This window comes from Mugil cephalus, chromosome 19, assembly GCF_022458985.1.
Source record: "Mugil cephalus isolate CIBA_MC_2020 chromosome 19, CIBA_Mcephalus_1.1, whole genome shotgun sequence".
In the NCBI taxonomy this organism is placed as follows: domain Eukaryota; kingdom Metazoa; phylum Chordata; class Actinopteri; order Mugiliformes; family Mugilidae; genus Mugil; species Mugil cephalus.
The window spans coordinates 7,996,438-8,023,503 of NC_061788.1; the positions used below are offsets into that span (position 1 = coordinate 7,996,438).

The 27,066-nt window shown below is 44.0% G+C and overlaps 1 protein-coding gene across 9 annotated transcripts in view; it reads left to right on the forward strand.

Moving 5' to 3' along the window:
• LOC124996536 (probable E3 ubiquitin-protein ligase HERC1) overlaps positions 1–25,262 on the forward strand; it is a 38,376-nt gene extending 13,114 nt beyond the window's left edge. For 2 of the 9 annotated variants that reach the window (XM_047569662.1, XM_047569670.1), the window contains 54 exons: positions 85–338; positions 670–858; positions 1,032–1,152; positions 1,247–1,487; positions 1,594–1,757; positions 1,874–2,026; positions 2,120–2,217; positions 2,313–2,408; positions 3,129–3,296; positions 3,401–3,640; positions 3,737–3,820; positions 4,006–4,231; positions 4,810–5,092; positions 5,422–6,185; positions 6,453–6,666; positions 7,333–7,502; positions 8,213–8,296; positions 9,520–9,706; positions 9,798–9,925; positions 10,038–10,246; positions 10,343–10,602; positions 12,265–12,317; positions 12,427–12,621; positions 13,262–13,427; positions 13,522–13,771; positions 14,347–14,563; positions 14,668–14,951; positions 15,135–15,262; positions 15,356–15,483; positions 16,088–16,315; positions 16,673–16,800; positions 16,964–17,163; positions 17,259–17,367; positions 17,493–17,624; positions 18,291–18,389; positions 18,480–18,653; positions 18,750–19,034; positions 19,149–19,214; positions 19,297–19,422; positions 19,508–19,646; positions 19,734–19,915; positions 20,086–20,241; positions 20,341–20,463; positions 20,557–20,659; positions 21,409–21,578; positions 21,695–21,833; positions 21,938–22,107; positions 22,258–22,427; positions 22,547–22,712; positions 22,802–22,878; positions 22,955–23,207; positions 23,323–23,475; positions 24,221–24,526; positions 24,726–25,262. In XM_047569662.1, coding sequence (XP_047425618.1) covers positions 85–338; positions 670–858; positions 1,032–1,152; positions 1,247–1,487; positions 1,594–1,757; positions 1,874–2,026; positions 2,120–2,217; positions 2,313–2,408; positions 3,129–3,296; positions 3,401–3,640; positions 3,737–3,820; positions 4,006–4,231; positions 4,810–5,092; positions 5,422–6,185; positions 6,453–6,666; positions 7,333–7,502; positions 8,213–8,296; positions 9,520–9,706; positions 9,798–9,925; positions 10,038–10,246; positions 10,343–10,602; positions 12,265–12,317; positions 12,427–12,621; positions 13,262–13,427; positions 13,522–13,771; positions 14,347–14,563; positions 14,668–14,951; positions 15,135–15,262; positions 15,356–15,483; positions 16,088–16,315; positions 16,673–16,800; positions 16,964–17,163; positions 17,259–17,367; positions 17,493–17,624; positions 18,291–18,389; positions 18,480–18,653; positions 18,750–19,034; positions 19,149–19,214; positions 19,297–19,422; positions 19,508–19,646; positions 19,734–19,915; positions 20,086–20,241; positions 20,341–20,463; positions 20,557–20,659; positions 21,409–21,578; positions 21,695–21,833; positions 21,938–22,107; positions 22,258–22,427; positions 22,547–22,712; positions 22,802–22,878; positions 22,955–23,207; positions 23,323–23,475; positions 24,221–24,526; positions 24,726–24,911 — 9,794 coding nt within the window. In that variant the 3' untranslated portion in view covers positions 24,912–25,262. Of the gene's footprint in view, positions 1–84; positions 339–669; positions 859–1,031; positions 1,153–1,246; positions 1,488–1,593; positions 1,758–1,873; positions 2,027–2,119; positions 2,218–2,312; positions 2,409–3,128; positions 3,297–3,400; positions 3,641–3,736; positions 3,821–4,005; positions 4,232–4,809; positions 5,093–5,421; positions 6,186–6,452; positions 6,667–6,850; positions 6,880–7,332; positions 7,503–8,212; positions 8,297–9,519; positions 9,707–9,797; positions 9,926–10,037; positions 10,247–10,342; positions 10,603–12,264; positions 12,318–12,426; positions 12,622–13,261; positions 13,428–13,521; positions 13,772–14,346; positions 14,564–14,667; positions 14,952–15,134; positions 15,263–15,355; positions 15,484–16,087; positions 16,316–16,672; positions 16,801–16,963; positions 17,164–17,258; positions 17,368–17,492; positions 17,625–18,290; positions 18,390–18,479; positions 18,654–18,749; positions 19,035–19,148; positions 19,215–19,296; positions 19,423–19,507; positions 19,647–19,733; positions 19,916–20,085; positions 20,242–20,340; positions 20,464–20,556; positions 20,660–21,408; positions 21,579–21,694; positions 21,834–21,937; positions 22,108–22,257; positions 22,428–22,546; positions 22,713–22,801; positions 22,879–22,954; positions 23,208–23,322; positions 23,476–24,220; positions 24,527–24,725 lie in introns of all 9 variants that reach the window. The other 7 variants (XM_047569668.1, XM_047569669.1, XM_047569663.1 and 4 more) reach the window with 7 other exon arrangements.
• The last annotated feature ends 1,804 nt before the right edge of the window (positions 25,263–27,066 follow it).

Below are 27,066 nucleotides of genomic sequence, written 5' to 3' on the forward strand. Positions count from 1 at the left end.
CTTAATTTGTTATTTTGTCTTGTTGAAAAATTACACTAAGACAACACTGACCTTTGTCTTATTTGATTCATCTTTCCGCCCCAGGCCTACCTCTGTGCTCATTGGGGATCATGAAAGATGCTTGGGATCGCCTGCGGCAGTGCATCAGCCCGACCACCACTATGTCCCACTACAGCAACAACACTTTGCCCATTCTCAACCAGGTGTTCCACTTCATCTGTGGGAGCCTCGTCCACTTATCATCCCCGTCACCGACTCTGCCGGGTGGACAGAGCTGCAGTCAGGCAGATCCCAAGGCCATTACATTTGCCATACTGCAGCAGCAACAGCGTGCTGAGGTAATTTTTCTTTTTTTTTAATTTATGTTAAAAACAAACAATTAATTATTACTGCTGTGGAATTTCAAGAGCCCGTGAGTACTTGGTAGCATGTGTTACCTCATGTTTTACATTATTACATTATAATTAAGGAGGTTTTTTAATTACATGCATATAATATGCATCACTGTGATTAGCACAGCAGTACCAGACCTATGAGACAAAAGGTGTGAGTGAATTTATGAAACATCACATCTGATCTCATAGATTTAACTTCAGCCTGCATTTTTTGCACATGTTCGGTGACTAAATTTCAAGGTGTTAACTGAATATGAACTTTTGTTGCGACCAGATGCGTCTGGAGGCCCTGTGTCAGATGTCAGCCTTCTTGTCCAAGATGGAGGAAAAGAGCAGTGGGTGCACTGCGTCTCCTGCATTGTTGCAGTCTGTGCAGCTCCAGTTCCTCTCTGGATGCTTCGCCTTGGGAACACAAATCATTGGCTCGCACTCCGGAGCTAATTATGAGACTCAGCATTACATGGTACATCTCATAATCATACTGTCACAATGTTTGTGCGGAGTAAAGATGCAAAGGAGGAATTAATATCTAATTCAATCCAGATGCAGAGAGGAGAAATGCTGGGTATTAAGGTATTATTAAATGTTTTTTCTTGAGTAATGTGTTTCTTTCCGATCTCTTCCATCTCAATGCAGTGTGGCACGCAGTCAGCTTCTATAGATACGCAGAGAGAGCTACAATCTGCAGCCCACACCTTTTACCAGCAGGTGGTCCGTGTCCTCAAACAGAGGGTCCTGTTGGAAAGAGAACATCCAGGTGTCCTCATCATGTGCAACTGAATTTCCCTCCACTGTTTATTATTTAGCGTATAGTTTTAATTTCCTGTATACTTTGTGTCTGTCACACTCAGGTTCATGCCAACACCTCCTGCTGGCCACAATGTTTGCACTGAATTTTTGTTACCAGCCAGTGGACCTGGTGCTTATCATCAAATGTGGCATCCTGGAAATCCTTTCCACGCTGACCAACAACAGCTGTGCGCTGATAAACCAGGGCTGGTTTGCAGCCTCAACGTCTGGATCCATGTTACTAAGTGGGGCAGTCAGACTGGCTTGCGCCCGTCTGCTCCAGATATTGACTGTAGCTGCAAGGTGAGAATGAAAAACTCGTAAACGGTTAAAAAGTGGAGGAGACTTCCACGGATATATTGCCTTTACTGGTGTTACGCTCCCATAACAAAGTGTCTTGTGCTCTCAGCTCCTGTGAGGATTTGCTGCCTATTGACGTGTCCCATGCTCTAATGGAAGTGATGTGTGAGCAGCTCCAAAACATCCTGTACAACTTCCACCAACAACAGATAGCAGAGAGAGGAACGGCTGAAAAAGCAGATCTGGACTCCGGCAAGAGCGCAGATTTAGCTGGTGTGGCAAATTTAATAAAGTGTGGTCAATGCAAAGAGCACAATGGAGCGCACTGCTTTAAAGAACAGAAAGGCATTGTATGAAACAGTCCATTTCTCTTTCTTTTGTTGTTTTAGGAGTGGAAAGCAGCAAAGTGGTAGAATCTCAGCTTGCAGATTTCTTGGTGTTTCTGAGGCGCGTGCTGTCACTAAGAGTAATGAAAAGACTTTCTACTTTTGTCAAATGGATCGACCCACTCATGGCCATTATTTCACACAAGTGCTCTTTAGGTAAGACGGTTTCAAAAGAAGCAACGTAAGTATTGATTTTAAGCGCGGAACACTCTCCTTTTAATTAATACCTCCATTCCTGCCTCTTTGTAGGATCTACGCGCTTCCAGAACCTCCGCACTAAGCTCTTGGCCTTCCACGTCTTAGAAAGACTGTTACCTGCTTGTTCTGAGCCAGTTCAGATCGAACAGGTATGGTGAAACATGACAGTAAAGAAACTCAAGAAGAAAATTATACACAGTCATGGGCTGATTTTTCTCTTCCTTTTTTCTCTGTTTTCTTGTAGATTGTGAAACAACTGTTTCAGCTCTTGTCTGTTTATATGTGGGAGGAACCACTTGCTGAGAACAGCCATGATGAGGCAGCTGAAAAAAACACAGAGGTAATACAGTATTGTTACATTAATAATACTATGTGCTGCATCAGTAATGATCTGCACTTTAAGGGATAAGCACTTCTTTCTGTTCTGTACCCGTTTCTATATAAAACTGTTTTAGAAGCATCTCTGCTGTTCACTTTGCTGCATGATCACCTTATGAGTCGTATAATGTGCGTTTCACGTTGTTTTCCCTTTCCTTGTGGCCAGCATTTTGATTTGCATAATTACTTGCAGTGCATGCAGAGCATAGTATAAATGAGTTAGTTACAGCCAGCCACGAGCAAAAATAGCAAAAGAATGTAATAATGCCGAAAATGCGGCATTCACAGAGAAGTGAGGTACAATCCTGGCAGTGATGAAACCGAAAACAGCAGGGCTACTTGATGAAACAGATGGGCCAGTAATCTGTGGAAGGATGGGATGGAAAGTGGGAGAGGGCAGAAACATACAAACAAATGGAAATGACGTCGAACTAATACATCTTAAAATTACAACTGAATATAAAAAATAAAAAAAAAAATCCAACATTTTAATATTATCACATATATTTATTATTATCACTTCAAATCACAGTTTTCTAATCTTAGTGTAGAAACATGCTTGTAAATGTGTCTTTATTGTTTGAATGAAGCAGCTGCAGCTAACCTCTATAAGTTTTAAGTTATATTTCCACTTGTTCTGTTATATTGTACTTACATGTGCATCCAACACATTGCTTTGCAGAATCCTGGCAGCTACGATGAATGTATTCCTATTGGAGACTTTTCCTTTGACCCAAACAAACTAATCTGCTGTTCTCTGGAGAGTGGAAACATCCTCTCCCACGGTTCGGGAGGGAAAGGCTACGGCTTGGCAACCACTGCCATTACCTCTGGCTGTTTCATATGGAAGGTAGAGACTGGTCATAATCACACTTACATAACTTTTCACCTTAATTGATTAGTGTCCAGATTTAACACACAACAACCTGACATGTATCCAACTTCTCTCTTCAGTTCTACATTACCAAAGAGAACAGAGGCAACGAGGGCACGTGTATTGGTGTTTCACGCTGGCCAGTCAGAGACCACAACCATCACACGACCACCGACATGTGGCTGTATCGCGCTTATAGCGGCAACCTGTACCACGGAGGGGAACTGGTCCGCACGCTTCCCTCGTTCACCCAGGGTGACACCATCACCTGCATCCTGGACATGGAGGCTCATACCGTATCATTTGCAAAGAATGACAAGGTTTCACCGGATATTCACAGTTTATATTCAAGGGTTTTACTCAGAGTGACTGATGTGTTCCTATTTAATTTTTGCCTGTTTTTCTTTGACTTCTAGGAACCAAAGTTGGCATTTGAAGGCGTGGTTGCCTCTGAACTGTACCCCTGTGTCTTGTTCTACAGCAGCAATCCTGGAGAGAAGGTACTTGATATATTTACCGGATAACTCACAGTTAATAAACAATGATAATATAACTAGAACATCCCTGTGGATAATAGTTAAGATAATAGTTATAGTAAATTTCTAAACTAAAGGGAAACTGATACACCAGAGAATTTCAAAAACATTTAGTAGTGCAACAAAATTGTGGGTTTGTATTCCCCCAGGTGGCGCTGCGTGACCTCCAGATGAGAGGCATGCCCAGTAATCTGCTTCCCGGCGAGCCGCTCTGCAGCCCTCGGACCACCGTGCTGCTGGAGTCGACAGTGCAGCTCCTGCGTCGGCTCCATCAGTGTGACCAGTGGTGCCCACACATTAACAAGCACATTCACGCCCAGCTGGAGCTCATTGGTCCCCTCCTGAGAGAGGAGGAGTCGGGAAGCTTCAATCCAGGTCAGGCACACACTTAGACCGGCATGTTTAGCCTTTTCTTCCGTAAAGAGAGCTTGCTTCAGCTTTAATAATGTATAACACTTAAGTAGCACAAGAAGCTGTCTTTTCTGAACATGTTTTCAGCCGAGTTTCCAGAGCTCTGCATACTGAGGCTGCTGGGGCTGTGTCTTTGTGTCTTACTGGTTGTCTTGGTAGTGTGCATTCATTTACATTTTAAACCTCACAAATTAATATGTAAATTTATCATTACAAATACACTGATGCACAGTGTATTTGTATTCTTAAATCCCCAAGTATGCAGCTTAATTTTCTCTTTGACCAGTTTAGTAATTTGACATTACCTTTCATCAACATGTCGCTGACCTATAATTAGGAGCATTTTAACAGTATTTTGTTAAACACGATGCAGCTACATTGAACTAATGAAAAACAGCTATGACAAGACAGCAAAAAAACATGTAGTTTGAGTTTTGGTGAGAATCCAGTGTTAGGGTATTAATATTAAATAGTCAATAGTCTCCTTAAAAAAACACTTTCTCGTTTAATTTTAATGTTGATTCTGTCTCATTCCCCTACAGGCCACACCGAAAGAGAAGAGAAGGAAAGAGACAAAGACCTAGCTGGTGATGACGCAAAGGAATTCCTGGCGCATCGTCGGTCCCTGTCAGAAGTCAAGCTCGCTGCTCTCTGCACTGAAGTGTGGCCCGTGCTGGCTGTAATCGGAGGAGTGGACGGCGGCCTCCGTGCCGGAGGTCAGTGCCTGCACAAGCCCAGCGGGCGCAGGGCTATTCTGCTTGGGGTCTTGAAAGAAGGGAGCTCCCTGGCCAAGCTTCAGTGGGAGGAGGCGGACCTCTCTGTCAGGTATTACAAAAATATAGTCACATGCCCGCTAACTCATGATTAAACGTTGGAAATTCTGATTCTCATTAACTTCATTAAACAACTCTTATATGTTTCTTGTCTTGGTCCGGCATGTTTATTAGTCTAATCCTTTTTGTTAGTGTTTATTTTTTCATTCTCTCTTGTAATGTGTCTAACATTTTACTTTATTTTCATCATTTACCCCCCTGATCTTATTTTCTTCTTCCTTCTTCCTCTTCATTCTTACATCCATTAATCCCTGTTGAATCCGTCCTGGTGTCACTCCATGCTGTATCTGTGGGTTCTTCCCGTCCCTCCCAATAACTAAGCTCCATGAATTCTTGGTCACCCAGCGACACGCCGATCGTCTCACTGGAGCCCTGCGACATATGCTGCTGTGATGTCTCCCGCCTCGGAGGCCTCAAGCCGACGGTGTTGTTAGATTTGATTTATTTGATGGGGCTGCTGGAGGAGCAGGGGTGGCTGGGGGCTCATCCACCACCGAGGAGGAAATACTCCGAGGAGAACATGAAAGAGGGCGAGGCGCACGGCTGTCTGGATGAAGACCTGACGGATGATGTGAGAAGGCTGACGGAAGATGAAAGGAAACTGATTAAGGATCAGAAGGTTGAGCCGGATCCGTTCTCTTCATCCTCCAAAGACGCCGCAAAGATCGAGGAGTTGACTTGTGTAGCTCAGCCTCCCCAGACGTCCCAAACCTCCAAATTGGACGCCTTTGCACTGGAGCTGAGAGCTGTTAAAGTCTCGTACCTTCTCATCGGAGGCTTAAAATCTCTCACTGTCATTTTTAGCTGCGAGAAGCTGTCGGATTTACTCCTAGTGCCCAAACACGACAGCTCAGTGAGCCCCATTTCCAGTCCAAATTCTGACCAGGCTAAGGCGAGCTGTAAACAATGGGATGAAAGTGCTGAGCTGCAGTCAGTGCTGCAGTATGTGGTACAAAGCATGGTGAAGTGGGCGGTCAGGCCCTGTCCAATCAAGCAGACGGTGTCCCTCGTCGATTTGGAGAGAGCTCAAGTCATGATATACAGAGGAGCCCTTAACCAGCTGCAGGAGGACAAAGACCGCAAAGGTATGTAGATGTATGTACTTACTGATTTAATTAGGTCTCTGTAAACTTTAACTCCTTTTAGTGCAAGGGAAATGCCTCGAATATCTAAATATTAAGCCTTATTGGAAGGGAAGGGAAAAAATGAAAGAACAGTGTGCTTATCTATAGTCTTGAACTAGTTGTATTTATAGACTCTAGACTTGTCTCAGGTAACGTAAGACTCAACAACAGATGAAACAGAGAAGAAACATGTGTCCTCTAACCTTCATCGCCACCTTTTCCTTGCAGAATCAGGCCACCACTTGTCCTCTCAGCCCATTTCAAAGTCCTCCAGCTCTGTGTCCTTGTACTCAGCAGGGTCCGAAGGAACTGCAATCTTTGGCCAATCAAACAGAGCCTCTGCCTCTTCCTCTAACACTGACTTGGCATCCTCTCTGCCAACAAACCTGCAGGCAGACGGTCTAGATAATTTCAACCCTTTCCTCCCAATCAGCCTCCTCCAGTAAGTACACAACAACGGTCTGATATTAAAGTATTATACTTTACGTTTTTTTTTTTTGTGTGTGTTGACAGAGCATTGTCTGTTTATTCTCAAAAACATATTGAATAGTCCCAAGCAGAGTGATTAGCAACACCATCCGTTCTCATGTTGTTACTGATGGCTATAGACCTGTATCTTTTGACAGCAGCAGCTATTCTGAAGTCCAGGGAATGGGTGAGTTAGGATGTACTGTAAATGGCAAAAGGAGTGAAATATTTTGCCTGCACTGTCTTTAACCTAGGCTGCAGCTCTGCCTGCTTGTCCCTTTTCTAACCCAGCCACAGTTATTTCCGGTTTCAGAGGCAAAAAAAAATCAAACGGTTATATAATAAACTTAAAAAATGAAATCAGAAGCCTAGGGAGGAGATTTGGTTGTTTTGACAGGAACACCAATAAAACAAGTACCTTTTTTGAACCAATAATGGTCTTCAGGAAAATGTTGACATTAATATAACTGATATATAGTGATACACGCTTGGTTAACTGTGGTTTGTAGGCATCCCAAAGCAATAAATCAGGCTAAATAAAGGCCACCCACATGCCTTGTCTGGTCAGAGTTTCATACTGTCAGCGTAGCACTGCTTCCACTGTGTTGTTACTGTATATACTTATCTCCACCTCCTCTAGGCACATGGTGCTAACTCGGTTCCCTACGCTTACGGGCCTGGTTAGCACCCCCCCAGTGCTGCACCCTTGCTTCAGCCTGGCCAGCTCTGCTTCTTGTGATGCCTTCACAGAACAGCAGACTAGCTTCATGGAGCCTGGCCCCTGCAGCACACAGGCCAGGAGCAGCTTGGGTAAGAACCAGCGCAGAAACAGTAACGGGGTGGGGGAAAGCCGTTGGAAAGTCGAGACACGAGGCCACACAGATAATTAAAAATCTGAGCTACAAGATAAACTGTCTTAGAGGGAAGAGCTTTGCTAGTCGTTTCAGTCCTGCAGGTCAGTCCAGCTTTTAGCAACCATTTTTGCCCATGCTGGTTTCTTACTGATACATGCCTTTAATGTAATTTAAAAAAGAAGTTAATTACGCCCTGTATTATGGTACAAGAAGCAAAGTCGATCAATGGTGACACAGTGGGGACTGTCTGTCTTCTGCATGGTCTTAAATGTTCAGCCACTGGTCACAGCAGATCCGCTGCTCAAAACAGCATGTGTTTTGCTCCGCTCCTGGAAGTCTATTAAAATGATGAAATGCATGCACACACTCACATGCTTGAATGGCACATTTTCTCATCGTCAGTTATGTTGATATTATTTTTGAACGATGTCAGAAAGTGCATTGGACCAAAGGTCTCCTCTCTGGATCATGGATAGGATACAGTTAAAAAGTAAAACGTGTTCAGGAGAGACTTTTCATCCTCTGAACTGAGAAAAGGGAGCGATTTAAATGTGACAAATTATTAAGCTGCTAAATTCCACAACATTGCACATTTCAAACTGGAGCCATGGGCTTGTTTTTGTTTTCTGTTTTTTGTGTACTTTTCCTTTTCTCCTCAACCACCAGAACGGACACAAATGTTTGTCACCAGTCGGTTGCTAGAAATGGGATTCTCTATGAGACATATCTACTGGGCCATGGAGGCAGCAGGTACTGCTTTGTGTAGTGTTTGTGTGTGTGTGATGCCACAAAATCTTTTGCTTCGTGTGCTTTATGTTTTAAGCATCTGTCCTTCATTGTGTGTTGCAAACTGGTAGGATTTGAAAAAAAGATTTTTTTTAAGAAATGCATTTTCCTTGATAGAAAATGTATTCACTAGCTTTAGGATGCTGTTTATCAAGGTGGACGTAAACAGGTACTTCCAAAAATGTAGTGTGTGTTTTATTTGTTGTTTTTCAGTGTCTCTCAGTAACTCGACCCTGGAACAGTTTATTTAGTTGGATGATCTCCAGATTCTCCCCTCCTCTCCTGGGTTACTCTTTACCGATTCCTACAACAGCACATTTTGAAATAGTTTCTTTGCAGTTTAATCCCTTTCTTACTGAAGACTACAACGTTACTGCAACCGTTATCACATTTACACATTGCACAAAGATTCACTGTCATGTGTTCTCACCACCTTTTTGCATCTAAATTTTAGATTCTCCCTCCCAATCATAAATTATGCAGTAAACCTTTCTGCACAGTAGCTTCACCCCTAGACCACCTAGGGGCTCCATGGAGGTACTGCAGGGCAGGGTCGCAAAATCTTTGGTTGCTTAGACATTTTTTTTAATACATTTTATTTTTATTTTTCAACCAAACACATTAAAATGTCTTTAAATAGAAATTACCGGTGACATAAAACCAACATATTTTGGAACTGTCTCAACAGAGCACCACACTAGACCTGTCAATCTAAGCCTCCTGTACACAGTAGGCCCCGCCCCTATCGCTCCTGAGCCAATCACAAGGCCACGTATTACACCCTGACTCTGTCATTTTCCCCACAGTTGGACAAGAGCCTATTCAGTCCCCAGGTGAAATCCCAGAAACATGTATGCACATGTTTGAAATAAAAAAAAATAATATTTGAAACTGTGTATTATTTAAACAGCTTAATATTGAATGCAGGATGATAATAATGTATATTTATAAATAGCACTAGGCAGAGTTTAATATATAACACATATAGTAGTTAGGGGGTCCCTACTTAACCTCTCCATTAGTATTTGGGGATCCTTGGCCTAAAAAAAATGGAAGACACCTGCCTTAAACCATACAGACTAACATGGACATCTTGCTGGGGATGTCTGCCATGAATTCGCAATGCAGCCCTCCACGATCCATCTTTTTGAACTCTGACTGTACAACGTCTCTCTGGGCCAACACAGATGTAGCAGGTGACCTGGACTCTCAGACCATTGAGGTGTTGGCCAGCTGGATGCTAGAGCACCCCTTCACAGAAGAGCAGCAAGCAGTGGAGTCACAGAGACCAGAGGGTGCTCCTGAAACCCCGTCCCCAGATGGACCGGAGACAGTGCAATGTCCTGAGCGCCCCACCAGCCAAACCAATGAAAGGTATACGAACACTTCAAAGCTGAAAAGGTCATTTCTGTTATTTGTATGATTACGATTGATACACTTATGGATTGTGTTAATTCGTTTACAGCTTATTACCAGGACTCGACTGGATAGAGAGGGAGAACTTCTTGGATGTCCACCTCACCAGGAACAGACCTCCTCCAGCGCGGCGGCGACGATCAGGCCCAACTCAGAGGACGTCCTTCCGAAGGGCAGGTCAGAGTCACGGGATCAAAACAGAAATTAAACACGCACACAAAAATATGCTCAAAAATCAGTTGTTGGTGAAAGAAAACCCTTTTAAGTTCAACGAACATCATTTTTTCAGACTTGCCATCACCCAACCCCCTCCCTCAGCTGTACCAACAGCACACAGCGGTTGGTGATTGGCCAGAGCAGGTGGAGTTTCATCCCTTCTCTGCTGAGGAGGAGACAGAGTTGGGCTACATGGACGACCCGTACCACGAAGAAACGTATGAGGACCTGCTCACGCCTTCATTCTTCAGCTTGGAGAGAGACACACTTCAGATAGTTGAGGTAACACACACACAGTTTGTTGATGCATGCAGTGCTTTCCTGTGTATTCTTATGTTGTATTACATTAATGTTATCTGTTTATGTTCCATGCTTTAGGCTGGGGAAGAACACAGTCAAATGGTGAAATGCGAACTTTGCAACACCCTCACCTTGCAATTTAACAATCACATAAAGAGACGACACCCAGGCTGTGGGCAGAGCGCTGCCCGTAAGGGCTACGACAGCACCGGGGCCTATGTGGACGTCTGGTTCAAAGGGGAATGTGGCTCCAACTTCCCCTTCTACCTTCTCTGCAGCTCCTGCAGGGAAAGGTATCTGGCTGCAAACCTGAGTGACCCAAGCTCCAAATATGAGAGGTACTACAGAGAGATATGCAGAATGATTGTCCAATCATTATACTCGGGGTATCCGCAGGGTCTTGAAAAGCATTAAAAGTCGATAATTCAATTTTGAGGAAAGATCATTAAAAGTATTAAAAAGTCTTATTATGAGATCTTAAAAATTCAAGGTATGTTCGAGTTAAACTTTAAGTTTGTAAAGTGTAAGTGTATTTTTAAACTAATACAGATTATTTATAAAATAATCTGGTAATATAAAACTAGATAGGTGCGTAAATTGTCTCTAAGAGCACCAGAACATATGCGGGTGGAAATTCAGAGGCACAAACTGCGTTTCAAAAGTCCATAGAGGGCCCCGAGTACGCCCTGATGCTCTCAGTGCATATTACGGATGGATGTCATGGCGCTAGACACAAGGCCACTGTTAGCCGCCACAAGCGGTGGAAGACCAGAAGGTAGGGCACTGCAATAGTCTGTCCTGCAAGTAAAAAAGCATGCATCACGTTTGTGAGCAGTGTTGCAGAGAACCTCGTTTCACGGGCCTTTAAGAAGTCCAAGATGACCTCTGCTACAGATTCTCTACAAGCCGTCCACCAGCGGTTGTTGTCTGAGATCTGGGCTGAAGTCGAGAGCGAAGGTCTAAACATCAACCTGGAAAAGTTGAAGAACCCGGACAAGGCCATTTTCAAGGACACATGAATAACATTTCACTGCTCCAAATCATCTGTGTGGATTCGTATTGTCTCAGTGGATCCACCAATAGAAGACGTCATTGTTTCTTCTTTTAAAAATCACCTGAGGAAACAATCAGAGGAACGTGGTGCCATCAAAAAGCTCTTCGCAGCAATAAGCAGAGCTTTCCACAGACCTACAGTCATCCACACAGTACTGGTGTCTTAAAGCTGAACATCTGCATCATCATCGGTAAATATTTTTTGTACATGTTTACTGTTTTACATTTTATTTCTGAAAGTATCTGTCATTTCTATTGTTTTACCTGGTTCTATTTTTTATTTTGTACTGTAACACCCTAATTTTCCCACAGGGATAATTAAATATTATCTTATCTTTTCTTCCTAGACAAATCCAACACAGAACTCAAGCAGGAGGTTACCTACTTCCCCTCCACTGATTGCTGCTAGTCAGAGAGCAGTGGAGGAGGGGGATGGACACCAGTACCACCAGACAACTAGACCAGGGATCAGTTCCCTGCATCATCTGTGCTGCTGCTACTGTGGACGTCTCTTCATCTGCTACCTATTAGCAAAATAAAAAAATAAAAACATAAAGAAAAATCTGTTTGCTTTTCTCTTTTTGTTAAGAAGTTAAATAAAACTCCATAGTTTGGATTCAACGAAATACAAGATAATAAATATTTAAACCAATATATACGGTGCAGTACATGCACTATAAAGCATATAACACTATTACCTGTAAATAAATAAATAAAAATACATATGTATTTTAATATTTAAATGGAACCGCAGGAACACAATTTCCAGACAGGGATCAATACAATATCAATCATATTTTTATTTATTTTTATTTATTTTTTGAAGCTCCATGCTGTTAGCTGCTTATGCATTGGTGCAGTATTTCCAATCTAATAATTCTGTGATGGCTACACATACTAAGTGAGAGAGAATATGTGCTTTGTTAATGTGTCCTCCTCTTCTTTAGGATAAAAGGTCTGACATCTGACTTGGTCGGCCAAATGGACAGCACTTCTGATGGTAGGGAAGGGTCACGTCCACTCTGACGTGGTGCACGATAAAATTATTTCTAACACTTTTATATTAGAAGAGTGTTTTTATAATATGAATGGTGCTTGTGTTTACGCAGATGACTGGGAAATGAGCCACCAAGACGAGTATGACACGGACAAACTGACAGGACAGGAGGACTTTGGAGTCCTGCTGAGACCGCTGGGACTGACTGAAAAGAAGCTGGTGCCAGACCCCATAGTTTTTACTGAACCAGATCCACTCGGAGCCCTGGTTTACAGCTCGACCAGTCCTACAAGAGCCACGAACAAAGGTAACACTTTTTTACGACTGCATCACAATCACTTTGATTTCAAAATAGTTGTAGTTAACATAAAATTTCAGAAGATCACATGTACAAAAAATGTCTTTTGACATTTCCATGCAAACTTGTACATTAGGGAATGGACAAAAAAATGTATATTTAAAAGACTGGACAGTACAAACCCCTTTAATGCACCTGTAATGTATGATTTGTCTTTTTGTATTTGATCAAACCAAGCACCCACAACCATAATTTAATATATTCCGTATCTACACCTCTGGAAATAATAAATTCCTGGACATATTCAGAGACTGAGGTCACAGTTACTCAGTGGCTGTCTGTCTTTCTGTTCATGTTGCAGTGAATGATTGTGTTATTTCTTTTTTCTCAGATTATAATTTAGCACGCTTGACACTTGTAACACACGCCCACGTTCCCTCTGTGCTTCCTGGCAGCAAGTGTCCAACCCTGGTTAAACTCACTGCAGCATTATGATTCATGTATCATAGCTGGAACATAGCAGCTCATACATGTTCATTTCACTGGATCCGGTGACGTTTTTGCGTTCACACCGGATGAATGTCATGTGCCTTTTTTTAAAAACATTTTGTCCCGTAATTAATGGAATGCTTTGTTATATGTACTGTAGGAAACGCCCTTGTTGAGCAGAAGACGTCTCTGAGCCTAGGACAGCAGGCAGTGTCACTGAGGGACTCTCACGACAGGCTAAAAGCTTTAAGAAGAGTCACATCCACCGCTCAGATTCTGCTAGCTTACAGCATGGTGATGAGAGCACTGTCTCAGACTGCCTCAAGGTATCCATGAGCGCAACAACGCCCTCATGTAATATCTATTGAATGTGTTTTCGACGAGCGATTTCAAGGATCTTTTCTGTCTTCCGTCCTCCAGTGCGTCATTGTGCAGCCAGTCTAACGGACTAGAGTCCTTGGGTCTAGCCGACATCCGCATCTTGGTCCGTTTGATGACTTTAGCGGCCGGCGGCAGAGCTCACACCTGTGTGGACAGCCAGTCCGGTGTGAAGGGACTGGCGACCGAACGGAACAACTCCACCTGCCTCAGCTTTCTAACCTCAGCCATTGGCAGCGTGGTTTCCCACAGCCCCACCGCTTACAGACAGCTAGTGGAGATATGCACCCAGGTCAGTGTCAATCCACAGATTGTAGGGATTTTCAACGTTTATCAGGCCAAGGACCCCCAAACTAATGGAGAGATTAAGTAGGGACACTCCTACCTACTATATGTGTTCTATATTAAACTAGTACTATTTATAAATATACATTATTATTCTCATTTTGCATTAAATATTATGGTAAGCTATTCAAATAATTATTATTTTATAAGTCTTGCATATATAGAAAAGAAAATAATTGACAGATTGACTACAATAGGGGTTAGTATGTGTAGGAGGCTTAGATTAAAAGGTCAAAATATATATATATATATATAAAATATCTAATCAACCAAATATTTTGCGATTTTCCCTGCAGTACCTCTGTGGATCCCCTAGGGGTCTCAGAGTAACATCTGGTTGAAGGTTGTTGCTTCTTGGTGTTCCTCTATACTTGATTCAGATTTGTTACTTTGGGTTATTTTCTAGCTCTGCTAATTATAAGTGATAAATGTATCCAGGTTTTATAACGGCGCATCTCAAACTTTCCAAAAAATGAACGGAGACCAAATTCTAAAAGCTGAACGTCGTCTTCCTGCCTCTAGGACCTAATGGCGGCAGCTACTGGGGTGAACATCGGGGCCATCAGTGACCCACAGCAGAGGACTTGTCTGACAGTTGCAACACAGGGAGCTCTGCAGCAGAGGGACTACAACGACCAGACTCCCCCAACATTCCTGGTCACGCAAAGTCTGGTGTCCTTGCTCACCGAAAAGAGCGCTCACTGTCACGGCCCGGACAGAGCTGAGCACGAGGCTAATGGTGAGAGAGAGTGGGGTATATTTAATTAGGTGTGTTATGTGTAATCATTGATTACAGTGTTATTCATGGTACCTCTACCCCGCGTATGCGCCCGTGTGACCCAGATACAGGAAACCAAGGGGCGTCTTCTTCTTCTTCGTCCTTGCCTCCTTCCCCGTTACCACACCCGAGCGCCAGAGTGGGCCCCCTGGAGCTGGCAAACGCGTTAGCGGCGTGCGTCCTGTCCGCCAGGCTGACCAGCAGACACCGCCAGTGGGCAGCACAGCAGCTGGTGCAGGCGCTGGCGGCCACAGGGAGAGACAGTCCTCACCGGCCCCAGACGTACAGTGACCTGGCTGGCGACTTGCGTAAATGTCCTCTCAAGAGACTGGAAGGACATTATAACAAGGTCCGTTTTACGCATTGAACTGTTGAACTTAGTTCTGCCTCCAAAAGCTAATCACACCATTGCTTTTCAGGGATTATTTCAGTGGTGCTCTGTGTCCACGGACCTGCCAATGATTTAGTCAGTGGGCACATTTTTAGTGAATAATTAAGCATGTCGTAAAAGTGTTGTTTCATCTACATTCAGGTGGCCAGCTGTTCCTGGAGCAGTGAGCAGAGTCTTTTGGCTACATGCTCTCAGGACAAGGTTGTGCAGCTGTGGAGCATCAGCCAGAACACTGTGGAGTTACAGACCACCTTCTCTTGTATTACCAGGTCAGGCGTGAACATTATAAAGATATGAGAAATAAAATCATTCTCTAGGCTGCAGACAGTGAAGTCGTATTTGTCCCTGCTCATGTTTTGCAGTAAGACGGACAGATCAAGCAGTGAGAGGGCTGGCAGGTGTCACCACATGTCTCCTGTGTACTGGAGCACAGGGGGAAACTTTCTGGCTGCGCCGGAGAACAAACACATCAACATCATGAACATTAGAGGTAAATCCATTTAATTTTATTAGCCTCTGATGTTATAGTTGTTACACCTGTTATTATAGCTGTTAATATAGCTGTTAAACGTTTAATCAAATAAATCAAAAACATAAGAATGGAACTAGTTATTCCACTGCAACATAAAAAATACTATTGACCATAGACCTGCATTTACCAGGTCTATGGTCTGGAAATAATTGTAAATGCTACGATGCTTCTGATATAAATCTGACTCTGATACAAAGATTAAAATAATAATTAGAAATTATTATATTTTATCATTATTATTACAATTTTTTGTGGATGGAGCAGCAAAACTTCAAGTTTCAAGTTCTTTATTTTGCACATTTTTTAAAAAATACACAATAGGGCAAATAATGAAACAGTGCAAGTAGAGGAAAAAAACACGGGGCTTCTATACTCAGTTGCTCATCCAAAAATATTTTAAGAAACATAAAATATACCACAGCTACACAACTAAAACCCAGATTTAAAATGAGTACAGAGAAGAAGAATGAATAATTCTTTGACGTAACAATTGCAGCAGTACATTTCCGAGTGTCGTGCAGCGATTTCTACAGACAGCTGACTTGTTTTCGTCACTTTCCAGGATCCATCTGTCACGTGGAGGCCCAGGGTTCTCGGGTCACAGCTCTTTGCTGGGCTCAGACCTTCAGCTTGTGGGTGCTCGACCAGCTAGCGGCCTGTAAGAACAGGTCTGCCGAGAGCCTGTTGGTGGGACGGCTGGATGGCACCCTCTGCTGGCTGCAGGTCACGATGCAGGAAATAGAGCTGGTGGTGAAGAGCACTGAACTCACCCACTGCTACAGGAAAGAAGGTGACGAGAGGACAAACGACGCTGATTTAAAACCCTCTTATTCATCTAAATTTAATACAACAAACATATCATCTGATATAAAAGCTGACTTCAGTATAGTTAAAATAAAGCTAGACCCGGGGAGCTTAATTTATCCTGTAATCTGGGGGTTTGCCAGACTGTCAGCTAGCTGGCTCTAGTCCCCTTCTTAATGCTAAATTAAGATAATCACTCGTTAGCTCTCACTTCACATTTACCCCACAACAAAAATTATATACATCTTCAGCTAAAAAAAAAAAAGCTTTAAACTCCGCATATACAGATGACTTCATATCAAAAGACTTAAACACTGAATTTTATCTCTCTGATCTTACCTAGCGCCCCAGTGTGTAGCGTGGCACAGTGAGGACAAGCCTTTTGCAGTCGGCTATCCCAGTGGGAAGATCCTTTTGGCCACAACTGAGACCTATGAAAACGAGCAGCCTGTAGTGCTGCCTCTCTTTCAGGTTTGCCATCTACACAATCATCATACATGCAATATACTGTACATACAATTGTTTGACATTGAAGTTTTTTTTTTTTTTTTTTAAATCTGTCATGTTTTATCACCCACTGGTGTTGTTTATCCCCCACTTTGTGCTTTCTAACCGCTCCTTCCTCCTTCTGTAGGACAGTGTGACGTCCCTAAAGTGGGACCCCACAGGACACTTGCTCCTCTGTTTGGGGAGGTCAGAGGTAGTGAAGATTTTGGGACAGTCTGGGGCCACCTGGGTGACCCTCCACTCTCTCTTCCACACTAGCACTGTTAACATCGCAGAGTGGTGCCCACTCGCTGGCAGGGCTCCTGACCCCAGGCTCATGATGGCTGTGTGAGTATTTTTAATTCCTCCTTCATTCTCTCTCTCTGAATATTCTCTTCTCTTTTTTTTGTTTCTTACATTATTCCCCATGTTTTTTTGTACAGAGGTTGTCAGAATGGCTCGGTGCATGTCTGGACGCTACCACAAGGGGGCACCATTGTATCTTCGCCCAACATGTTGAACAGCTCCCAGGATAAAAGCAGTGAGGTCAAGGTCAGTGTGGATCTGCTGCTGGAACTCTTTGTGCGGCCTTGGTGCTACTTATATCTTGAACCTTACCTATTACCGGGATAGTAATCCTGTCATCTAAAACCATCTGTCTCTTCTTCATTTTACAGCAGGATAGTGCAAAGTGCGCATTTGTGCTTCATGGCCACATTACAGCGGTGAAGTCCCTTTCATTCTGCTCCAGTGGATTGGCGCTGGTTTCTGGAGGGATAGGGGGACTCCTCAACATCTGGTCCCTACAGGTCAGAAAATAACTTTTCCTGTGATGAAGCAATGAAGCAATTTCTGGAAGGGATGCACCGATCCGCCTTATTCACCACCGATAGGATATCTGAGGTTTAGTATCGGCCGATCCGATACCAATACAGAAAAATAGTGCAGAATTATGGTAACAAATGGTAAGTTTCATTGTGTGGAAAAGACTGGGATCATTCTTTTGTGCAAGGCAACATCAGACTTGACTTAAACATTTCTTTCCTATTTTTTTAAAAACAAATAAACAGATATAAATGTACTGAATTACTTATTTATTTGATAATTGTGCACCAGTAAAACAATCTTAACCATAAAAAATATAACAAGTATAACTGGTTCGGTCAGTGCAATTATGGATTCAAAATCCAGTTTAAAACAAAATAACTATAAAATAATAAATAAAGGAGCTGAAATTGAGAAAAAACAATAGCTTCCCTAGCTTTGTTGGTAGACTTTCAAAATAAATAGCAATCGGCTCTTAATATAGTTTAGTGCAAATGGGAATTAAACTTCCATTACCGATATGGATCACCTTATTGTTACCGATACCCGATACCGGTACCGATACAAATATCGGATCGGTGCATCCCTAATTCTGGTGGTATTCTGTTGAACACGCACTAAATCTGCCTATTTCTCTCTTTTTCTTCCAGGATGGTTCAGTGTTACAGACGGTTACAGGCTTGGGCTCAGTTGTCAACACTACCTGGATACCAAACTTAGGTGTAGCTGCCTGCTTCGGGAGGTCAAAGGTAATGTGGATTACTCAAACCATAAAGGTAGCCACAATATCAGTTCTTCATCGCGTCATTTCACATCGCCACTACCTTGGTATTTCCCAGGACGTGCTGTTGATCTGCTGCAACCCCGACTGGATCAGTCAGAACCACGTGCTAGCTTCCTGTCGCATGGTCCTCAGAAGCCAGAACATCTTGGGTCTAAATCGAGCGCCTTGTTTGGCTGTGTTCCTGGAGAGGCTGCCCTTGTTGCTGCAGGAGCAATACAGCTACGAGCGGGTCAGTCTTCAGTCTAGTTTTTAAAGTTGCTCCGCATTAAAGTTGCTCCGTGCGCCTCAGCAGAGACATGACTCCGAATGTTTTCTCTAAATGCAGAGCCACGTCGCAGCAGGTGACCAGCTTGTCCACAGTGCCTTCCTGCAGAGTCTGGCCTCCCTGGCTGTTGGTTTGTCCTTGGAGAAACATCTGTGCTGCTTCCCACGCCCCCCGCACCACATCTGTCCCGATGCTCACTCCTGCCCGTCAGAGTGGAGCTGGCTGGTCACTTACGCCACCACCGTCCGCAGCGCTGAGGCTATTGCCAGCGGAACTGCCTTCCCAGAATCCTTCATTGTTGCAGAGTTTCTGGGGGTGCAAGATTCTGAAATTATCAAAGCACTGGTGAGTGGTAACGGCTCTCTTCGTGCTTTTATTGTTATAACATAACAGAAATCTGAGCTGCCTGAAATGTACGTAAGTTTCTCCAGCTTTAGCATCTTGCAATTCGTCTTCTAGGACAACAGTAAGTGGAGCTTCAGGATGGACGAGCAGCTAATGTCATGGGCCACCAGCAGACCAGAGGTAATATCTTCACCTGCTTTAAAAACATGACACAATAAAATAATAGACAAACACTAACTAGACTACTTGCTTTGTTTCTTAGGACTGGCAACAAGGAGGAAAAAGTGTGGTGTATCTTTGGGGGAACGGACGTTTCGGACAGTTGGCAGGAGTGGGAACGAACCTCATGATGCCGACACTGGCGCCTTCTCTGTTACAGACGCAACAGGTCACAACTTTTCCCCTCAGGACGTAGCCTTTGTTCTCTGAAGCTGCTGTTTTCTCATGTTTCTGCTGTTCCCATTGTCATTCAGATCGTGTGTGGTCAGAACTGCACCTTCCTGCTCCAGTCCAATGGGACTGTACTGGCTGTAGGAGAAGGGCAATATGGCCGACTGGGCCAGGGGAATTCTGATGATCTCTATGTGCCCACTATCATCTCAGCTTTTCAAGGTACAGTAAACCAGCCAGGGCCGCTTTTGAGACATTTCAGTTAGTGGCTTCTATTAAAGTCTAATTGTTTTTTGGGGGGGGTTGCAGGTTATGTGGTGACTCAGCTGGTGACGTCCTGTGGGTCAGACGGACACTCGATGGCCCTGACTGAGACTGGGGAGGTGTTCAGCTGGGGAGATGGAGACTTTGGAAAACTGGGACACGGCAACAGCGAAAGACAGAGGAGACCCAAACAGATCGAGGCCTTACAAGGAGAAGAGGTCGTCCAGGTAAAAATAAACTGTTATTTTAGTGCTTTCTTTCACGTGATGGTTTGTAACATCTTAGAAACTTATGTTGCCCAAGTCTGTAATTGTGTGTACTGCTTTACAGTGTTTTCTGACACAAACACTGCATTTTAAGAGAGTTACAGACACTGACACTGATTTTTCTTTCCCAGCTCGCCTGTGGCTTTCGTCACTCTGCTGTAGTCACAGCAGATGGAAAGTTGTTCACCTTCGGCAGTGGAGAATCCGGCCGCCTGGGTCAAAGGTCGACATCCAATAAGATGTTGCCTGAAAGGGTGGCTGCACTGGAGGGATACCATGTTGGACAGGTGGGAAATAACTAGACAGGGTTTAGTTTAGATTGAGATGTTGGTAAATTCTCCTCACTGCACAAAGAAAATTATTAAAAACTGTTACATTTTTTCCAGGTGTCATGTGGTCTCAACCACACTTTAGTGCTCTCTCTCGATGGCTCGGTCGTGTGGGCGTTTGGAGATGGAGATTATGGAAAACTGGGAACCGGTTCCTCCACAGCGAAATACTACCCTCAGGTAAATTATAAATTACAGACATTCACTCATTCATTTTATTTAGAGCTTCTACTTGTTTGGACTGTAGATGATTTTTTTTTTTTTGTCGTGTAGAAGGTGGAATCGCTTTGCAACAAGGGAATCAAGAAGGTCAGTTGTGGAACTCAGTTCTCTGTGGCGTTGGCCTGTGATGGACACGTCTACACGTTTGGACAAGGTACTTTTTAAAACTGTGAAAGTCGATTGCGTTGTGGAAAGTGGATAATGTTTTGATATTTTTTTCTGAACAGAGACTTTTTAAAAAAACAAACAAAAAAACAACAACAATCACAGTGCATGAACATAATCACTAGTCCACATTAAACTCCCGATATCCACTCATCACACAACCCGTGGAGTACTCCTCCAGCAAAAACATACAGAATACATCGCAAAGAAAAGAAATGAACTGTCCAATCATGATAATGTGGAAAGCCCTAGTACATATCACTCTCTTCTCCAAGAAACAAAGACCACTTTTCCCATGTTGCCATGTAAAGGTCCTTTTTAGGAACGTACATCTTTCCATCCAGTAATAATAAAGCCAGTTGTCTACTGTAGGTGGACCAGATTTCAACTAATTTCGTGTGTTTGCAGCCAAAGTCATAATTTAAGGTTCAAAAGTGTTTCAATTATTCATGAAAATAATGGTGATGTGCTCAAGACTGTCTGAATTGACCTTTTAAAAAATAATTTAAATTATAAGTGACATCTAATTTTTGATACCTCATACAGAACAATACATCTAAAATGTATAAAAGATTTTGGATTACAAATTGTTGTTAGTCTAAGCCATTGTGACTTTTATTTTTTATTTCACCACGAGGAGTCACTTAACAACACGTTCAGTACGTTCTTGTGCTACTGACAAATAATGCTGGTATGTGTGTTACCGTTGTTTTGCTTCTCTTCCTCGTTCTCCTTCAGAGCGTCTGATTGGCCTGCCCGACTCCATGCTGAAGAACAAATCCTGCCCTCAGGTTGTTCCATCTCTGGAAGGGCTGTTTATAGAAGATATCGCTGTGGGCTGTGAACACGTGCTCGCCTTGACTTCCACTGGAGATGTGTACGCCTGGGGCTGCAACAGTGAGGGACAGGTAACCGGTATTCTCTATTAAAAAAATACACACTTGGGGAGTACGACATTGCATTGCACATCTGAGGCTCTCCTCCGACTGCCCTCTTGTATTTTTTTTATTTTATTTTTTTTTAGCTTGGCCTCGGACACTCCAACCTTGTGAAGGAGCCCACTCTCATAACAGCCCTTCAGGGCAAAAACATCAGACAGATCTCTGCTGGCCGCTGTCACAGTTCAGCATGGACAACCCCATCTACCTCGATGAAAAACTCAGGTACACACACACACACAGTCCTGCGGTAACTGTGCACACACAAATACTCTCTGATCCATGAAAGGGAATCCACCTGGGACTCCATATGTTACCTTCATCTGCAGGTGGCTCTGGAAATTTCCAGCTAGGCCTTCCACAGTCTGTCCCTCCCCAGTACAACACGCTGAAAGACTGCAGCCCCGATGTCCTCAGCATGCGCCTCAGGGTACTCTACCACTTCTCTGATCTCATGTACAAATCCTGGAGGCTGCTCAACCTGGACGCCAAGAATTCGGTAACTTTAATCCTATGTGTGCTCTTCAAAATACGCCGAAAGAACAAATCTTAGGAAGAAATAACAGTATTCCTGCCAATAGTCGAGCACCTGTGGCTCGGTCGTGATGCTCCATTCAGTCCTTTTTTTTTTTTTTTATTATATATTCAGGCGTCCACTTCACGCTACAGTTCAGGGACGACAGCCATCATCCGGGGTGAGCTCAGAGGCCTTCTATCACCCAAGGTCAATACTCTTCCTCTTGTGCGCACCATTGGCAGAACAATGACCCAGGGCAAAACATATGGACCACAGATCACTGTGAAGCGGATTTCCACAAGGCAAGGATGACCGTGAATTTCAGTCTGCATGGTTTCCTTTTTTTTTTATGGCACTTTGATGCAAGGTTGCTTTACACCGTCTTTACAAGCAACATCATATATGTTCTACATTCCCACAGAGGGCGATCCAGCAAGCCCATCTTTGTGCAGATCGCGAAGCAGGTCGTGAGCCTGAATCCTCTAGAGCTGCGTCTGCCGTCACGGGCCTGGAAGGTCAAGCTGGTGGGAGAGGGCGCGGACGATGCCGGGGGAGTGTTTGACGACACCATCACGGAGATGTGTCAGGTAGAACGAAAACAACAAAAAAAGCATCACGGGTGGCTAACAACGCCGACTGTGCTTTATGTAAACTGACAACTTGTTGCGTGCACCAGGAGCTGCAGTCCGGCGTGGTGGATCTTCTCGTCCATACTCCCAACAGCTTTGCAGATGTGGGCAGCAACACTGACAGGTGCGCATCTTTCTCTGCATCGATGACGATGATGATAGAACATCAAGTTCTCAAAACTGATCTTCACCGTTCGCAGGTTCCTGCTGAATCCGGCCGCCCACTCAGAGGATCACATGGTCCAGTTTCGCTTCTTGGGGATCCTCATGGCGGTGGCCATCCGCACCAAAAAACCCCTGGACTTACATCTGGCTCCTTGGGTGTGGAAACAGCTTTGCTCGATGCCGCTGGGAGGGGCCGACCTGGAGGAGGTGGACCTGCTCACCCACCGCACCCTCCAGGGCATCCTTCACCTAGAAAACAGCGGAATCACCGAGGAGAATTTCCACGTGGTACGACGCGGTGTGAACGGGTTTATTCCGGGTTAAAAGCCCGCACTGTTTAATATTTATTCACCAACCCCTCGCTTCTTTCTCTGCACCGTCCTTCTGTCCCGTCTCTCTGAAGATGATCCCGCTGGATTCGTTCATGGCTCACAGTGCAGATGGCCGGCTGGTGCCCGTGGTCCCCGGAGGTCAAAACATATCCCTAACCTTTACCAACCGCACTGAATATGTGGAGAGAGCTCTGGAACACAGACTGCATGAGATGGACTCGCAGGTTTGAAGGGGATATTTAACAAATCTGCATCAGTATGCGCACGGTGTTATACGTTTGGATGCAATGCAACACTGATGTCTTCAGGATGCACCAAAGGTCCTAAATCTGTTCAGCTTGTCAATAGCTGCAGTAAAACCGCCGCCTTTCTTTGGCTCTATGCCGTCACCGCGTTAGATGCGAAGTGCCTCGAGATAAAGAGCTTGTGGCACCGATTCTCCCCTCAGGTGCCGTTAAACTGTAGCAAAAGGGGAGGAAGCAACTGTGGAAAATGATGCAGAAACAGTGATAAAACAGGGTGTTAGTCTCATCCAGCTGTGTGGACGGATGGAAGCGATTACGCAAAATGACTGCGCTTTATTTGGCAAATAAATCGTACGCTAGACAAAATTTTTAAGGAGAAGTAGAATGAAGCTGTGATTCTAATTTCAGACTTAATTACCCAGTTTCTCTTACAGATAAGTAAAAGTCTAATTTGACCAGTTTCTGGTTTTATAGTGAGGGTGCATTAAAAATCTTATTTGATCTGAGTAAATAAACAATTGAAACCACCAGACCTGGATCACACAGGCGTCATTATCGTGCACAGACAGACTTTGGTGTGGATTTCCCTCTTTTGTCCAGACATGAGAAACCCCACTTCCACGTTTTAACACCCAGCAGTTTCCATTAGCACACACCACACAGCCCGTTTGTTGTTGTCTCGTCCTCAGAAGTATCAAAGCTGAGCTTGCCCTGTTATGTCCAGGTGGCAGCAGTCAGAGAGGGCATGTCCACCATCATCCCCGTGCCCCTCCTCTCCCTGCTGACGGCGCAGCAGCTGGAGCAGCTGGTCTGCGGCCTGCCGGAGGTCTCGGTGGAGATGCTGAAGAAGCTGGTGCGTTACCGTGACATCACCGAGAGCCACCAGCTCATTGGCTGGCTGTGGCAGAGCTTGGAGGAGTTCACCAACGAGGAGCGGGTGCTTTTCCTGCGCTTCGTCTCTGGCAGGTCCAGGCTGCCTTCCAACCCGGCGGACATCTCACAGAAGTTTCAAATCATCAAGGTGGACAGGGTAAGGTCGTCATTGCTAAAGTTGCATCAATTAATAAGTAAGATTTGGCCCAGTGGTGGAAGGAGGAGTGGGAGTCACCTGGTTTTACCCCTTTTGGACACTAGTACATGATGTTGCCTCTCTCGTAACCATGGAGAGTTTGTTTGCTGTGATGTCACGTGCAGTATATGTAAATGTCTCCTGCACTGCTCACCTCCAGCCCATCAACGGACTCCCGACCGCTCAGACCTGCTTCTTCCTGCTCCGCCTGCCGCCGTACACGAGCCAGGCCGTCCTCGCCGAGCGTCTGCGCTACTCCATCCACAACTGCCCCTCCATCGACATGGACAACTACATGCTGACCCACAACACCGACCCGGCGGACAGCTCCGACACGGAGGACTGAAGCGGGCGCCTGCAGACAACCGGACGATGAATGTATCTTCTCCGATGCCATGCACATTATGCACTGAACACAGATTTTTATTCGCCAAACTTGTATGGTAGCGTACTGTTTATATGTCGGTTTATTTAAAGATGCGTGTTATTGTAATTATTGCAGTGCTTACTCTGAATCAGAACCACTACAGGGACAAAAGATGAAGATTTTAAAAAAAAGAAGAAAAAAGAAATATAGGTGAAAAAGCCACAATTAAGGAGTTAATGTGCCTGTTTGTTTGAAAATATGTAATAATTTAATGACCTATCCCACAGACTGTAGGAAGTACTATTGTAAAATAAAGAGTGTTTAAATAAGTATTTTTGCTTCGAAATTTAATTTGTCAGAAAAAGTCATATCATTGAACAAATAAGAGGATATCAGATTGCAAGATTTGGGATTAGACAGGGAAAATAGGTTAGTAACACACAGCAGACCATACTTTAAAAGATAAAGACAACAGTCTGCATCATTCCTCCTAAGAAGTTGTTTAAAAAAAAAAAAAGCCTTTTTGTTTAAAAGCCTTTCTTAACATCCATTTGGTACCAACATCCACATGAAAGAGAAACAACAGAAAGCAACAACCTCCTCATTTTTTTTTTCCCTTTTTAAAAAAAGAGGTCTTAATTCAATCCCCCTGGGTCTAATGTTGTCCTGAGTCAGCACAGCTGCCGTGTCTGCAATTTGTCTGTGCTAGTGAGAGGTGCGTCTGCTGTGACCTTATTACCCATCTGTTTCCTTGTGTGCTGTGTGGCCACTAAGGCAGAATTCAGCCTGCCGTCAGCAGCCCTGCAGCTGAGAGGGGAGGGTTTCTCACGAGAAGCCTGGCCAGGTATAAATATAACATCCATCTATCAACCTAACATGTACACATATTTGGAAAGGCCAAGGAAGGAGGGGGGTTCAAATATATAGTGCAGCTTTTTTTTGCTTTTTTTTTTTTAGGCTGAATTAAATCTACAGGGTATTTCTGCTGTGAAGCAGGTGTGGATTTAAGTGCACTGTATTAAGACCTTGCATGTAGAACAAGGGTCATTTAGGGGAAGCACAAGCGCACCAAATTGTAACGTAGGTGGACCCACAAAAATACAACCATAAACTAAATTATCCTGACTGGAATTACATGCTCAGACAATTCTCAAATCTAATGGAGACCTCCTTGCCAAAAGGGGATTATTGAAACCCGACAGGTACGTCTAGACTAGTATTGATTATTATATGTTACAGCAACAAAGAACATGCAGAACTACAAAATCAAAAGTTCAATTCATGGGATATTTTGTCCTTAGATATTCAACATGCATTGACAAAGATAGGAAACCTGCTCCTTTATAGTAAACCTGGGTAGATTCATACTGTTAAAACGCATCATACACCGATCAGGCATAACATTTGTCATCTTGCGACAATCTAATGTTCTGCTGGGAAACTTTTGCACCTGGCGTTCATTCATGTGGATGTTGCTTAGAAAATGTACCACCCACCTAGACCAGACCAGGCGCCCCCACCCCACAGCAACGTCATAATGCTATGCCGGATAGAAGGCCAGCTTTAATTGTCAAACATTATGACAGTGCAATCGTCCCTACTTCCACTAGAGGGCAGTATGAATGCTGCAGTTTGCCACAGTAACGAGCAAGTTCAAGAGAGCACTGTGAGAATAAGCAGAGATCATTGTCGGCACACACACCACACACCGCACTCCACACACAGATCCCGTACAGCTGATGATGCAGGTCGCTGTCAGCTCATTTCTGTCGCTCTGTTTCTCCTGATCAGCTGATTTGATCGGTACAAACGATGACAGCATTGCTGGATAATAAACAGTCGGTGGTCAAATTACAGCAAACATTACAAACCGGAGCAGCGCTGACACATGCAGTCCCAGCGGACTGGGGCGTTCTAGTTATGGTCGAATGAAAAGGGGTTTTTCCAGCGCGGTTGGCCTTAGTTTGCATCGCGGTGTTACTTAGGAAAAGAAAGACCGGCTTGCCTGTCACTGCTCTTAACTGGGGCACCTACACGTTTGTTTCAGCACAGGTGCACGGAAAATAATGTCTTTAGTTCTGTTTCACATATTTCTTCCAAGTACTCCACACTGGTTCTCAACCATCACAAAATC